The 17,104-nt window shown below is 36.7% G+C and overlaps 1 protein-coding gene across 1 annotated transcript in view; it reads left to right on the top strand.

Moving 5' to 3' along the window:
* The window catches only part of LOC142628798 (uncharacterized), a 45,010-nt gene extending 29,278 nt beyond the window's left edge, over positions 1-15,732 (top strand). Inside the window, exon 4 of the mRNA XM_075802837.1 lies at positions 15,595-15,732. Coding sequence (XP_075658952.1) covers positions 15,595-15,732 — 138 coding nt within the window. The remainder of the gene's footprint in view (positions 1-15,594) is intronic.
* Positions 15,733-17,104: the final 1,372 nt, after the last annotated feature.

Below are 17,104 nucleotides of genomic sequence, written 5' to 3'. Positions count from 1 at the left end.
TGACCGAAAGTCAAAGTCGGTCAAAATCATCCCAAAAACAACATTTTTCATGTTTCTATCAAATTCGAGCTACTCGGAGATTTTCGTCAACTTTGACCAAGTTTGACCCGAGATTGACTCTCAAGGGCACCGGAAATCCTAATTTTGTTTCGACTGTCAAAATGGGCTAGGACAAGCGTTATTGCAAAGATTATCAAATTCCTTTTCCAACAACTATTCATGGGTTGAAATTGGATTTTAAAACGGTTGAGACATCTAGAAAACCATGAAAAGTGCTTTAGCATACTTCTCGAAGCCATAACTTTTGATCCGACTTTTAGATTTTCAATTGTTTTTGTGTTCTGGACACTAGACAACTAGAGATTTCCATATACACCTAGATCAGCTCAATTTGAGTCTTGGAAGGCCTTCAAATATGCATCGGAAGCTGGACTATGCAAAAGACCGAAACTGCCCATGTCAACAGGGTGGCAGGCTACCCTACAAGCTGCGTCGGAAGCTGAAGAGTCACTTTTCAGCTATAAAAGCTTCCAGACCCCTCATTTTGCAGAAAAAAAGAAGAAGAGTTTTGAGCAGTTTTTCTAGGTAGATTCTCTCTCTCCTCTCTATAATTTCTCTCCTAAACACCTTCAAACGCCTTAGATTCTCCTTTTTTTTACAATCATCAAGGTAGTGTTCTTGCGCCCAATCTTCCTCTCTTAAGTTCCATACCTTGGATTTGAGGTTTAGGGGTGTGGATGTAGCTTTTTAGTTAAAATCCATACCCTTTTCTTTCTATAGCTTTTCTTTCTTAATAAAATGCTTTATTCTTTTTCCTAGCTTTATTCTTGCTTTCTAGCATGTCTTTAAAGTTTCTCTAGCATGTTTCCTTGCTTATGCCATGATTTAACATGTTGATGTTATTGGTCTAGCTTTCTTGGACTAGGATACGTCTAAATTTAATGTGTGTGCTTAGATCCACATGCTTTTAGGCTCCTTGCCTTGTTTACACTTAGATCTACATGCTTTTAGGCTCCTCAACATGTTTACGCTTAGATCTACATGCCTATGTGTTCTTTGCCACGTTTATGCTTAGATCCACATGCTTTTGTGCTCTTTGCCATGTCTACGCTTAGATCTATAACTTTGAGTGCTCTATGCCTTGTTCATGTGTCTAGATACACATGGTGGTTCCAATGCCATGTGCTTTTAAAGCCCTTCTACCTCTTAATATCTCTCTTTCTTTTGTTTTGGCCCTTATTGGTAGGGTGTAGATCTAGATCCTGTGGTTTAGGCCTACATCCATACACCGAGGCCTATATTAAAGGGTTTGGATCATTTCCTTTGCATGTCTATGTTTGCTTGTTTGCTCCTACGCATTATCACCATGTTAGCCTTTCTAGATCTAGGCTTTGCCATGCTTTGCGCCCTACATGGGCTTGTGCTTGTGTGGTCGCATCCATCCCTCCTAGGGATTGATTGGGTGTGACCATTTGTGAGATACACCCCCGTGGTGTTGGTGTGCTTGATTACATCTAGCAAAGTTCTATCCATCTGATTTTCTTGGGATAGATATCTAGGCACTTGACTCTCAACTTCAGAATTACATTTTTGATATGCACAGCAATGACTTGTTTTTAGAGCTTCAAGGACTTAGTGAACTTACTGAAAAGTTAGTGAACACTAGGAAGTATGAGACTTATCCATTAGTCCATTTGCTTGTGAAGTTAGTTTTGACCATTCCTGTCGCTACTGTAACAGTAGAAAGAAGTTTTTCAGCAATGAAATATATAAAGAATGAACTGCGTAATCGAATGGGAGATCAGTGGATGAATGATTGCTTGATTGTGTATATTGAAAGAGATGTAACTTGTAGCATTGATAATGAGACTATCATGCAACGATTTCAAAATATGAAAACTCATAGAAGGCAATTGTAAACTTTATGTATTTGCGTGTTTTTTTTTTTATTGCTGTTGTCAATATATGAATTTCTCTTTTTATTAGATTGTGTAATTTATACTTCTTAAGGAACACCCTAAGAAAAATTCCTAGAGCCTTCACTGTTCCTACCACCATCAAATTGGATTGTGGGTGAGATCGGGTTGCGATGGTAGTGGTGTAGTAGGGTGCTGTTTCATCTGATCTGATACTTGGCACGAAGAATCTCATACTACCTTCTTACCTCATTGTCTTAGCAGTAAAAGGTTGAATTCTGCCTCTCTCTTTGTCTCAGCTAAAATGGTGATGGTAGGACACATAAATTTCTGATGTATAGTCTGACGGGAGGGAGAGAGAGAGAGAGAGAGAGAGAGAGAGAGAGATTGTTCTTTTCTCCCAAATTGACTCACATGAGAAGACTTTTGTTGTTGTTTTTTATTTTTAAATTTTAATATGACGTGACTATATAGTTGGCAATTGGAGTGGTAGATAAATCATTTTTTATTTAGTCCATTTGACTAGTCAAAAATTTCCATCCAAGAGTTAACAGTAGGGACCAAAATGACGTCATACCTGATGCGAACCTCAATCGACACGCTTTGAGACCCAACAAAAATATTGGAATATTTAACCCAGGAAAGCTAAAAATCATATTTATGATAGAAACCCTGACCCAACGTTTATAATCAAAACGCGAACCAAAGGTGTAAGTTGACCTTGACCCAATGATTATAAAGAATCACGAACCAAAGGTATAAAGTTTGAACGCCACAAGGAAGAATCCTTGATAAGTTCACAGTCCTTGAAGAACCAAAAGAGAGCAATGCCTCACATTTTCTGATTTTTTATTCTATAATTTTCTGAAAAACGTTTACAGACTTCAGGGCCTATTTAAGGACTCCACAAAACTTGACAGACAAGAAAATATATTCTAAAATAACTCCTAATTGATACCTTACTATATCAGGAATCAAGTTTGACCTAAAAAGCATTAAATGCACCTAAAAACAAGGAAAATACCTAAAAAACGTACTAAATAATAAAACCCTAAATAAAAGTTGATTTGGTCTGAAATTAGCAGATCCAAAATAGGAAAAAATCTGTCTTAACTGATACAGTGCTGGAAAGTCAATCAACCATTAATTCATGCCATAAATCACTCCCAATTAAGTCAGATCAGCCCTAAATAGGTTGAATTAAGTTTACTACACTTTCATCTTCCTTTGGGCCAAGCTTGGAATATCCTGCGTTAGAATCAACCCAAATCTCTTGAATTAGCCCGTTAAGTGTTTCTTGGATCTTCTTGGATCTTGCTCTTGTAATAGACCCAACTGGAACATGCAATGGATCCTTGAATGCTTGTTGATTCTCATCATTCCCCCTCTCTTCAAAAGGATTCTTCCTCGAATCGTCACCTACATCAAAAGGAGAAAGATCAGAAACATCAAATGTAGCACTAATGTTATACTCACCTGGAAGATCCAACTTGTATGCATTATCATTGATTCTCTCAAGGACTTGAAATGGACCATCCCCTCTAAGATGAAGCTTAGACCGCGTACGAGCTGGAAATCTTTCTTTTCTCATAACAGCAAGCACACAATGTAAATGATCAATATGCTCATCTAATTTCTTGCTATATACCAAAATATCATCAAAATAGACCACAACAAATCTGCCTATAAACACACGCAATGCATGGTTCATTAACCTCATGAATGTACTTGGTGCATTAGTTAGACCGAAAGGCATTACCAACCACTCATACAATCCATATTTAGTTTTAAAGGCAGTTTTTCATTCATCACTCTCTTTCATCCTAATTTGATGATATCCACTTTTCAAATCAATTTTTGTGAAAACACATGATCCATGCAATTCATCCAACATGTCATCTAGCCTAGGAATGAGATGTCTATACTTTACCGTAATGTTGTTGATAGCCCTGCAATCAACACACATTCTCCAAGTTCCATCCTTCTTAGGAACAAGCAGCACCGGCACCGCGCATGGACTCATACTCTCTCTCACATGTCCCTTGGTCAGCAACTCCTCAACTTGCCTTTGAAGTTCCTTTATCTCCTCCGGATTACTCCTATAGGCTGGTTGGTTAGGAATTGTTGCACCTGGCACAAAATCGATTTGATGCTCTATTCCTCTAATAGGTGGCAATCCACTAGGAACATCGTTAGGAAACACGTCCTCATATTCCTGCAACAAAGAGACAACAACACTAGGCAAAGATTCGTTAAGTTCGTTAATATTAAAACACACATCTTTGTACAAGAGTACAAATATAGGCTGTTTTGTATAAAAAGCACTCTTGACATCACTCGCCTTAGCATAAAAACTCCCTTGTTTTTTTTGTTTTTCTCTCATTTTTTCCACCCTAAACTGTCTTTTCACTCTTTTTTATATTTTCACTCTCTTTTTTCTGTTCACACTCTTTTATTCTTTCACTCTCTTTCTCATCAACTTTTTTTGCATTCTCAATATCACAATTTTTCAAGTCATTTTCTCTTTTTAGTTTCACTTGATCTTCATACACTTGTCTCGGAGTCAACGGTACAAGAGTAATGGTTTTGTTATCTTTAACAAAAGAATACCTATTCTTGAACCCATCATGATTGACCTTCCTGTCAAACTGCCATGGCCTACCCAATAAAATGTGACCCACTTGCATTTGAACAACATCACAAAGTACTTCACCCTCGTACCTCACAATTGAAAAAGAAACCAGTACTTGCTTATTTACCTTAACTTCTCCACAATCATTCAACCACTGCAACTTATATGGTCTAAGGTGTTTCAAGGTAGGTAAATTCAATTTTTCGACTAAAGTAGTGCTAGCCACATTAGTACAGCTCCCCCCATCTATAATCATACTACATACCTTGTTGTTGACGTGGCATCTAGTGTGAAAAATGTTCTCCCTTTGTTGTTCCATGTCATCCTCTTTGACTTGGGTACTTAAAGCACGCCTAGCCACAAGTGACTCGCCCACCACTGGATACTCCACTTCCTCATCACAAGCATCCTCAAGTGATGGAATCTGGTCATCATCTTCCTCGCTTTCAGTTTCCACCTCTCCATCAATACGTGTGATCATGGTCCTCTTATTTGGGCATTGTGAAGCAATATGACCCACTCCCAAACAACGAAAACATTTAATATCACGATTACGAGTCTGGGATTCATTTTTACCTTTGTTGATACTGGGAGCTTCATCTCTCCTTTTTTGTGGTTCGGCTTTGGACTTGAAAATAGCCTCTTCGTCTTTCCTCCCATTTGACCTCCATGAAGTAGAGGAGCCCAGATTTTGAAATGACCGAGTTCCTTTCCTTTTAAGCTGTCGTTCCACCTTTATTGCCATGTGCACCATGTCCTCCAACTCCACGTAGTGCTACAACTCCACCACGTTGGCAATGTCACGATTCAGCCCATTCAAAAACCTTGCCATGGTAGCTTCTCTATCCTCCTCTACATTTGCCCGAATCATGGCAATCTCTATCTCCTTGTGGTAGTCATCCACGCTCCTATAGCCTTGAGTAAGACTCTGTAATTTCTGATACAAGTCCCTATAGTAGTGACTAGGAACAAACCGCCTCCTCATGATGGCCTTCATTTCCTCCCAACTCTCAATAGGTCTCTCATGGTTTCTCCTTCTGTTCATCACAAGTTGATCCCACCATATAATAGCATAGTCAGTAAACTCAATGACAGCGAGTTTTACCTTTTTCTCCTCGGGGTAGTTGTGGCACTCAAAGATTAACTCCACCTTCTTCTCCCACTCCAAGTATGCTTCTGGATCATTTTTCCCTTGGAATGTTGGTATCTTCATTTTTATGTTTCCTAGGTTCCTGTCAGTCCCATCTTGGATCTCTTCGGAAACCTCTACCACGCCTTTCTCTCCTTGGCACAAACCTGCCCTCATTGTTCAATGAAGATTGATCTTCTTCATCTTCAAACTCATCCTCGTGGTAGTCATCAGAATCATTCATGCGAGAACGCCTTTCTTGCCTTCTAGCATTAGGGCCTCTTTGACGACGCTCCTCACGCAAAGTAGCAATAACAGTGTCTTGCCTATCTATCCGATCCCGAATCTCACTAAACACCACGTTCATGCGTTCAAATTGTTGTTGCATAGCCTGCAAAATGATGGACGACTCCTCCCCTCCTTCCCTATTTGATGTTTCACACCTGGAAGACATACTTTTAAAACAACAGAGAATTGTTAGAAATAATTCCTCACAACACTCCCTCACGTGTTTGCACTCAAATTATGTCACTCCCACTCATGTTTCACTCTTAAATTGGTTTTTTCCCGATATTAGTCTCACACTCTCTCGCCTTTTTCCACTCGTAACTTCGCATTTTCAGTTCTTCATTAAACTAATAAACTTGATCAAGAAATTCAACTTGTAGTGTAAAAACAAATACCAACGGCAAGAAAATATGACAGAAACACTAAATCAAAGGAAGGAGACAAAAGAAAACGATATTCTGGTCTGAGAGAATTGAAACTGCAAACAAATTTTTTTTTTTTTTCAGATGTCTTTTTTTCACTTTTTTTTTTTTTTTTTTTTGGAACTGGGTGCACGATTTTAACCTAATGCACTTCAATAAAAACAAAAAGAATAAGAACGATGAATGAAGAACACAAAAGAAACAAGATAGGATGATAACAAGAAACAAAAGATAAAGGGATAGGAAACTGATTTTAGAACCTGTGCTCTGATACCAAATGATGCGAACCTCAATCGACACGCTTTGAGACCCAACAAAAATATTGGAATATTTAACCCAGGAAAGCTAAAAATCATATTTATGATAGAAACCCTGACCCAACGTTTATAATCAAAACGCGAACCAAAGGTATAAGTTGACCTTGACCCAATGATTATAAAGAATCACGAACCAAAGGTATAAAGTTTGAACGCCACAAGGAAGAATCCTTGATAAGTTCACAGTTCTTGAAGAACCAAAAGAGAGCAAAGCCTCACCTTTTCTGATTTTTTATTCCATAATTTTCTGAAAAAAGTTTACAGACTTCAAGGCCTATTTAAGGACTCCACAAAACTTGACAGACAAGAAAATATATTCTAAAATAACTCCTAATTGATACCTTACCATATCAGGAATCAAGTTTGACCTAAAAAGCATTAAATGCACCTAAAAACAAGGAAAATACCTAAAAAACGTACTAAATAATAAAACCCTAAATAAATGTTGATTTGGTCTGAAATTAGCAAATCCAAAATAGGAAAAAATCTGCCTTAACTTATACAGAGCTGGAAAGTCAATTAGCCATTAATTCATGCCACAAATCACTCCCAATTAAGTCAGATCAGCCCTAAATAGCTTGAATTAAGTTTACTACACTTTCATCTTCCTTTGGGCCAAGCTTGGAATATTCTGCGTTAGAATCAGCCCAAATCTCTTGAATTAGCCCGTTAAGTGTTTCTTGGATCTTCTTGGATCTTGCTCTTGTAATAGGCCCAACTGGAACATGCAATGGATCCTTGAATGCTTGTTGATTCTCATCAATACCAATTGCCCGTTTGGATCCACGTCAAAGCTGCATTTCACGTTTGCGTTTACTTCTTTTTTCTTTTTCTTTTTTTTGATTCACGCGCAACAGCTTTTAGGAGACAGTGCATTGTTCATGTACTATTTGTGTACTGTTCATCAGAAGAAAAAAAAATGTTAAAAATGGGTCCCACGGCACTATTCACACATTTAAAAATTATTTTGCTACAGTGTTTTCAGTTTTCAGCAATAAGTTCTATCCAAATGGACCCCAAAATGTTAGAAACTAAATCGACACATTTGAAAGGTCAAAGACTAAATTGACACAATGTGTAAAATTTAGGGAACATTTATAAATTTACCATAGTATTAATAAAGTGGCAATATCTTTATGACTTTATTTCACTATATATGTATGATGTGATGGAGGGGTCTAGTGTAATTTTAAATAGTCAATGGATATCTTGTATAATTAAATAAAACCTAGAGTGCAATTATATATATGAGAGTCCAAGGCCCATTGGAACTAGGTTTTTATTTTTCCATTCATTTAGTCCTACCTCAAACTATATATATTCTAAACTCCTAGAGTGCTGGTCATAATTTTTGTATTGGACTTTTTTAGTCACGTACAAAAATGTTGAGGAAAACCCTAAGTGGTGGTTACGTGAGGTTATGTAATGATTGTGTAACCCTAAAAGAGAAAACAAGGATACAACTTGGAATAATTCCGTAATCCTTGATAATTTTTTAATGATTTTTTTCTTTTTGTGTAAATGGGTGAATTATAAAATGGTAGTGTAAAGTAGATAAAGTAACTTTTTTGTGCTAAAGTAGGATGTTTTGTTTTACAAGCCTAGGTGTGAATGCTCTTAAGTTGTGCTCAACCCTGATGTAATTCCAAACCCATTGATATTTGACAAACAGATATATAAATTGTGCCATATTATGAATTTCATTTCCCATATGTGTCATCATCATGCTATATTTATGATCCACCAGAGCCATTCAGGATTCAAATCTCTTTTATCCCAACTATAGAATTATCAATAGAAACATTCAAACTTTTTACACAAATAAATTGCTAGACCTTCATGTTCCTTACCTAAGGTACCCAAACCTCTTTTCAAGTAATTGGATGATGTTGCAGCACGTGCAAGGGCGGTGTGTGACGTCATCGACGAGGAAACAAATAGGGTCTAAACGACGTTGTTTGTGAGCAACGGGGTGTGACAGAGATTTTCTTGGAGAATTTGGAGCATTTAAGTAACGGCGTCAAAAAAAATGTTCCATATGGTTTTGTGTACTAGAAATGGCGGCATGTTAGACACTGTTAGAGTGTTTCAGAAGCAAAAATGTTAGTTTTATTTAAAATCAAATTTTTTAATAAAAAAAGCATTATATACACATGTCCAGCATGAGTTGTAACAAATACTTGTAATTTATATATATATACTATAAAACTGAAGCTTTTAACTTTTTGTTGACTTCATTATATGTAAACACATAAGCTTTGAAAGGCTCACAAATTTTCACATTGTTAATTATTTTATTTATTATTTTTATATTTTAAATTAGAACACGCTATTTTTCCAGAAAAAAAAAAAAAAAAAGAACACGCTGAAACACAATCGATAAAAGTAAAACACACAAAACCCTAAACCTAGAACAATAGAGCTGACTCCCATTCACTCCCATCCAAGCCTACGGTATCAAGATTTGATGAAGATAGAGCATTATGATCTCTATTGTTGGCATTCTCAACGCAAGACCAGATTCCTTTCTAGAGACCACAATCCCATCTACAGCTCTTTTTCCAGAATATTCATCCATGAATAGGGAGGTGTACCATTCAAACCTACTAAAAGATGCAAAAACAGATGTTTCAAATCATTGGAACTTCCACCAGGTCAGTATTAACATAAAGAACAAAATTGCTTGCACAAAGATATTTTTACACCTGAAGAATCCCTAACAGAAGTATGTGCAACACACACATGGCACTTATCATTGACGGAAATCATACAAAGTTGTGTAAATTACATTAGTTAGCCAAATGTTTCTTAGGTAGACATATAATTACAGTTTCAGACTTTTAGGGGACCTAAAGTAGGGGAAATCAAACAAAATCAATTGCCCTAACAATATGAGCACTACGCATAGGAATCAACAATATTAAAGCTTTGGCTATATAAGACAGAACATGCATAAAGTGCCACTATTGCTATAGCTATCTTCAATTCTTCACCGATTAACGCTGCCATGTATTATTCTTTGGAGGCTAACCAATTATTCACTTATATATATTTGTGTAGTCATGTATTTCTCTAGACTCTGAATCTTTTGATTTACTAATTTTTATTGCATTTTTTGAATTTTTTTTATTTTAAATTGGTTCATTTTTTGCAATATTTGAATTTGTTTGCCAGATTTCAACAACTATAACCATGGATTATTCTCTAGAGGGTACCTTATCTTTCTATAATATTTATTTGCAGTTTAGTCTTATATATTTTTGTTTTGTAATTTATCTCATATTTTTCTGTTGTGTAGTCTTTTTTTCTTTTTTTTTTGCTTTGTTTTAATATTATATTTGGACTTTTGGAAGTTTTGACATCCGATTCATTGACTTTCCACCAAAATTTGATATTTTTGGCATTTCGAAAGTTTTAATATTAGAAGTTTTGGGTTCATTTTTTGTAAAAACTGAACCTATCAACTATAGCCATGGAGTATACATGATATATTATATATTTATGTAAAGTTTTCCAGTGCATTGTATGGGATTAAGTTATATGAACTAAACTTAGTATAACATAATAGATTTTACTTTTACTTATGTCCATGTGTTAGTAATTGGGCCGAATTTGACTTGATCCATGGCCAAATCAATGACGCTTGATTCTCAAAAAAAAAAAATCTTTGACGCTTATTTATTAAAAATTAATAATTAATATATATCATTTTTTTAATAAAAAAAACTTATTGAATTTGTTTCATGATACATTATACATGTATGCAAAATTTTCCCGTGCATCGCACAAGTTAGTATTAGGATTAGTGCCCTAAAATCCTATTGTATGCCATGTATGACATCATGTATGACATTATGTATAACATTATTTTTTATGTAATAAACTTGTTTTATTATTATCTAAAATAATGATAGCATGAATGTTTGGACACTATCATATAGTCCTTGAGATGCATAGTATGTAATTTATGTGATTTAGTCACAAGATATAAATCACAAGTTCTTTGTAAACTCAAAATCTTAGTTCGTAGTCGGTGATGAAATTGGGCATTTCATCTGCGAAGACTATAACATGTCAATTAGGATGATTTGTCTTGATCATGGAAGTGGGGACTTCTAGTTGATATGTTAATTGTTTTAAGTGTATAAAACATATTGAACTAGACCGCTATAAGATTTATTATTCTATTAACGACTGTCAAATGAATAATAAATCTCACGACTTCTCATTTACATAAACTCTCAATCCTGAGGGAATAATGAACCTGATCATGAAATGTAGGTTGCGTTAATATATCAGGAGTGAGATCTAGAGAAACGGTCAAAACCTTAGTATGTTGGGCAACAACACGTAATGTTGAAAGAACACATATTCTCAAGATGAAATTTATAGTCTCTTTATAGAGATACAAAATATTTCATTGAGATAAGTTTAATGAATTTGGTTATTCAGAGTGGTAGGCCTAACCACTTTAGTAAAGAGTTACTAAAGTTTATATTTTATGAAATTAGATTTCATAAAATATATATATATATATGAATAACTTAGAGGATTAAACCAGGCACTCAAGAATTAAGATGTAGTAATCTTCAAAGTGACAGTTACACATTATGACTTTGTATTACTGCGAATATTTTCATGAAGGGGTTAAATGTTTAATAAAGTCTTGGGATATAATTTATTAATAAAACATAGAATGCAATTATATTTATATAGTGGTATTAAATATAATTAATGGTAACTTTGAACTTGTCAAGAGTTAACAGATAAGTCCAAAGCCCATTGGAGCTAGAGTTTTATTTGTCCCTTTTAGTCCCACTCTAGCCACGCACTAAAGCCCAATTGGGCTGGCCCAAAAGGGTAACCCAATTAGATAATCAGTTATTTATTAAATAAGAGGTATTAAATAAAGTAACTGCCAAAAGTGCAGATATATATGTATGATTAAAATGAGAAAATGATTATGAGTTTTTTTCTTAAGAGAGAAACACTTGGTTATTCCCTTGAACAAATACATATAGAACTGATTGAGAGACCACACATCTTGGGCACATTGTGGAATAGGGGTGAAGATTGAAAGGCTCTCTAAGTCCAGTCTTCATTTGTTTTGAATTTAGATGCATCAAGGTACGCTTTCTTGTTCTTTGTTTCTAAAATTAAGATGTTGCAAGTTATCTCACATGAATGAAGTAAATCCGTTATATTCCACTACGTGTTTTGTATGAGATACAAAAATTGTATTTTCATGTGTTTTTCCAACATTTAGCGACTAGTACTCATGTATGTGTGAAGAAGGAAGCAAAAGTGAAAGTGTTGCACATGCACAATTATATCTAAATGTAACTAATACTTGTAATTGTATACCATGCATAAAAAGAAAAATAAAGAATTGCAAATGTTTTTTATGGTTGTACCCCACAACAATGTATGGATCATTGGGCCTAAACCCTCAATTAATTTGTATTATATTCTGGGTATAACCCACAGTGGGAGGTCCCAAGAAGAGTTTGGCTAATCGATGGTGGCTAAAAACAGTTGTGAGATGGCAATTACTGCTAGTCTTACTGCCCGAGGAAGATCCCATGCAGGCAAGGTATCCCTTAAGTGTCCTGAGCTGGATCACTTCTTCCAAAATATCAGTTAATAATCTCTCCTTCACTTGTATTTGTCTCCCTTGAAAAATGTTCCAACCCCTTATTGTCACTTGTCTCTTTCCTTTTATACTCTTTTGTTAGTGGATTTACAGTGATGAAAGTATATTTATCTGTATGTGGGCCCCACCACTCGTAGTATCTGGGGGGCCACTTGGGTTTAAGCTACTGTTCCAACGTGTCTAATCTCATGTCAGGAGGTGGGCCCTATGTAGGGATGGCAAAAAGTACCTGACCTGTGGATACTCAACCCGACCCATGAAAAACAATAGGATCGGGTATAGATTTTTAAAATAAAACCTGAAGCGGGTCCGGGTTAAGTCCGGGTTTTAGTGAAACCCACCCCAACCCAAACCCGAACCCAATCCGATTAAAACTACAATTACCAAAGAACCATATATATATATATATATATATATATATATATATATATATATATATATATATATTAACCCTACCCTCACCCTCTTATTTCACTCAGCCAGCCCATCCCATTTCCCTCACTCTCCTCTCCCCACTCTCACTCACCCTCAAGCTCTATCATCATCGGCCATCTCTCAATCTCACCATCAACCATCACTTGATCTCACTACCAACCCTCCACCACTCTTTTCTCTCACACTCTTTACTTTTCTTAAAAACGCCCCACAAATTTTCAATTTTTTTATAAACTTATTCCATTTCGATCCAAAAAAAAAATCCAAACCCTCAATCATAAGCAACAAATAGTAAGTCCATCATTTTCTCCCTCCTTTTCCTTCTCTCTAACGCCACTTGTACTTCCTATTTTCAACATGTGCATTAATTCTCTTCTCTATTTTTTGGATTTTTTTTCTTTTTTTATCGATTATTTGTTCAAGCTTTTGCTGATTGGTGACTCCTCTATCAGAAAATTGTGCTTGCTGCTCAAATTTGAATCTAGAAAAATATGGGAAAATATGATTTTTTTTTTTTTTTTTGGGCCACGGTATAGGTTTCAATTCAATCTTTTTCTCTTTTTTTGGGCCACGATTTGGCCGCGAATTAGGCCCAAATCTAACCTAGTTGAACATGGCCCATGGGACCCGATAGGGCAAGTTTGGGACCCAAAATAAAAACCTCTTTATTAAACAGGTCAGGTTCGGGTAACGGGTACGGGCCCATAGGGCGGGTTTGGGCATAAAGAAACCCAACCCGAACTTGACCCATTACCATTCCTAGCCCTATGACTCTACCACTATAATATTTCCCAAATAACTTGAATTTTGTCTACCCACAATAACCCTCCACGATTCCACTTTTAATGTTTGATAGTGGGATCCTGGCTTGATTCTTGGCACTTTAAGATGCGTGGTGCCATAATTGGTGGTTCTAGGTGGTGTCACTCATCAAAAATTAATTGCACTAGATTCGAACTTTTGTTTTTTACATGCCTCCTAACTACTGTATTGGATCAACGGCCACAATTGCCCAACTTTTGGTTTTTCGAAGGGTATGAATTCCAAAGGATAGAAAGCGCGCAATTCTCCCGCCACTCCTTTCCTTATAAATAACCCTAGTGGGTTCAAAGCTTCTTTCTTTCTCTTTTTTCCTCTTTCCAGACCTCACTTCTCATTTTTCTCTTACTCCTTAGATTCTTCTCCTTGCTTTTCTTAGAGACTCATTTCCTAAGCATGCTTGCCCACTTTCCCTATAAGCATACTCTCTATTCATCTTGTTTTACTATTCCTTAGTACAATCATGAGTAGGTTTGTTCATTTAGTAGACAACCCTAAGGGCCTAAGGGCCTTTAAAGCCAAATATAATATCCCCAATGACATACAAGCCCAATACTGTTATCAAAGTGAGATAGTTACTAGAAGGGTACCACAAATAATATTCATCCCCTTGATTGCCGTTATAGAGGGAGGAGTTAAGTTACCCTTGAGCCCCCTACTCATATACCTTCTAAAATTTTATAGGCTATGTCCTGACGATTGTTCCCTGAACTTGTTTCGAGTTGTGGGGTGTGTAGATGAGCTAAATAGGAAGTTTGGCCTAAAACTCACCCACCATGACATTAATTTTATCTACAATTGCCAAACTAGCCTGTCCTCAAGCTATTACTTCAAGATCTGACAAAGCCGAGTAAGGCTGATCTCATGTCTTCTTGATTCCAACAGGAATTCCTCAGGGGAATTCTTGATGGTCTCGGAAAATCAGCATGCCGATAATGTCTTGTGCCTAACTTTTTGGAACAAACAAGGTCGGTAGGGTTTAGGCATCAAGTATGTCTTAATTTAATACATTTGTACTTTTTCTTACTTGTATATTTTCCAATTCTTTTTTCATTAACTCTTCTAGTTTGTAGATCTGCAGTACATGAAGCTAAACATCCATTACATGAACATGAGAGACCTTAATTAGATACTTCAGTTAAAGTTCTTCATTCATACCGACGGTTAACTTCATGCTACCCACAAGATCCTAGAGTAAAAGCCTTCATACGGAGGCTTTCAAGCTACTGGGAGTGCTCTAAAGGAAAGCCATCCACTTCTATCGTATATAGACATTTGGCTACGCGGATTTCTCCTGAACTTACTTGTGTTCGAACTTTGGCACGCTGACCAACATCAATTCGGTAGGGATTCCCCTCCACCCTTTGTAGACAAGACTACCTCACAAGTTTGTTTGACCGAGGACCTAAGGTAGATGAGGAAATGGAGGTTTAGAGGAGGGTACTTACAGTTGAGGACTTCATTGTCTCCCCCCGGAGGGAGTTAGGGCAATTCCATCCTCTCAAACTTGACCCACAGTCATGGTCACTCCCGGGGCTGCCCACCCAAATAAAAGGCCAAGACTGCAACAGGGTCAAAGCAGTTAAGTGACAAATGTTGCTACTGAGCCACCTCCCCCCTAGACCATGGTTTAACCTACTCCTCCTGTATGGAGCAATATAAGGAAGACGCTGCCCCCTATGCCTCCTCTGCCTCCTTTGCTATACACCTATGAGTTCAAGTTGGATGATGGGCCACTTCCCTCCATTGAAAACGCCCGTTAGTGGAGAAGGGGTTAGTGGAGATGAGGTACTAACATCCTTAGTAAGGCTTTGCCTCTCCCTGCCGACAAGAAGGCATGGGAGCAAATGGACGACCAGAGTAAGGTCCTAGCCATAAAAAGGCAAGTCATGGTAGTAGGTCACTCGAACTATACCCTTACACTATTCCACTATTTCCATTTCTCTATCATCATTACCTTTACTTATGTTTTGGTGTTTGCAGGCTTGTCAAGGGGTCCACATGCTAGAGGTCAGTTTAAATTGGGCAATGGCTGACCGAGTTGAAGAGACCGCTCTAAAGGAAAAGCTAGAGAGCAAGCTCCTACCCCAAAGGCTAATCCGTCCCAAAAATTTCGGCTGAGGCCAAGAATAAGGTGGAAGCTCTAATGAAGACGAATGAGGAATCTAACACAAGGCTAGCTGAGACCCCAAGTTTATTGGCTGGCATGACAACCAAGATGAAGGTAGTGATAAAACTCCATGAAGAAAAGGAGCAAACTTTCTACAACATGGGTTTTACCGATGCCAAAGATTCAGTTAAGACCGTGGTCAGTTAGGTCAGCCTCAGTTATCTTACCAATGGTTGGGTAGCTAATCTGGACGCTATCAATTTGCCACTTTCCTCTCCCTTTCATTGCTTGGAGAATTTCCCCTATCCTGCTAGCTACTAAGGGCCGAAGAGGATGCTCATTGGCAAAGCGGTTGAACCTCTTGTGGAAAAGGCTCTAGCTACTGCCATCCTGGGTAGTCTGGATGTGGACAAGCTTTTCTTGGATGTTCCTGAGGATCAACCAGCCCTTACTATGGCCAAGCCCAAGGTTGTCAAGGTTGAGGATAATCCTCATCTTCCCCCAAGTGCACTCGTGGAGAACTCTCCTTTCCCTCCTAATTCTCTTGAGGGAAATCCCCTACTCCCACAAAATGTATCTCGGGAGAACCCCCCAAGTTTATGGGAAATTCCCTAACCATGACTCTAAGAAAAGGAAGGAAAAACACAAAAAAAAGAATACACAAAAACCAAGGGTAGATTGCATTAGAAAGGGTTAGAGCACAATGTATATCAACAAATGACAAACTATATGATGCATGTAATAAATGCACATATGATGCATGATCTAATGAACAAAAACTTGTTCAATTTTTCAAAATTTACCCACCATTGACTTGAATAAAAGAGTTTTAACTAAAAACCCCAAATTTTGAAAAAGCCACTTTTCAAAACCAAATCAAATTGATTAATTAACCGTTATACTAGTTAGAAAACATCATTTAATGACTTAAGCCATCAATTTCACAAGTCAATTTCATCAATTTAAGCTTAATTGAACAAAAACCTCAATTTTATAAAATTTCAAGCCCTAGAATTTTTAATTCTTCTCAAAACACAAAATTGATCAAATTAATGCATGAGAATCATGTATATATCATCTAAGAACAAAAACCCATTGATCAAACTTGAAAAAAAACAACCAAAGAATCAAACACCCCAAAAATGTTTAGTTCAAAAATCATAAGAAAAATGCATGAAAAATGTAAATAAATTAAAAAAGGAAGGGTATTTAGGTTTTACCTACACTTGAGGACAAAATCCTTGAAAATTTGAGGAGGAAAACGACAAAAAGCTTCTTGGATTAGATCGGTCGAGAGAGAAAATGAAGAAAAGAAAAGACTTTTTGAAAAAGAATATGAAGAACACGTGTTGAAAACTCTTTTATTGTTCTTTCTTTTTTTAA

The sequence above is a fragment of the Castanea sativa genome, chromosome 3 (assembly GCF_040712315.1).
Source record: "Castanea sativa cultivar Marrone di Chiusa Pesio chromosome 3, ASM4071231v1".
NCBI lineage: Eukaryota > Viridiplantae > Streptophyta > Magnoliopsida > Fagales > Fagaceae > Castanea > Castanea sativa.
This window is presented reverse-complemented; position numbering and strand designations above follow the sequence as displayed.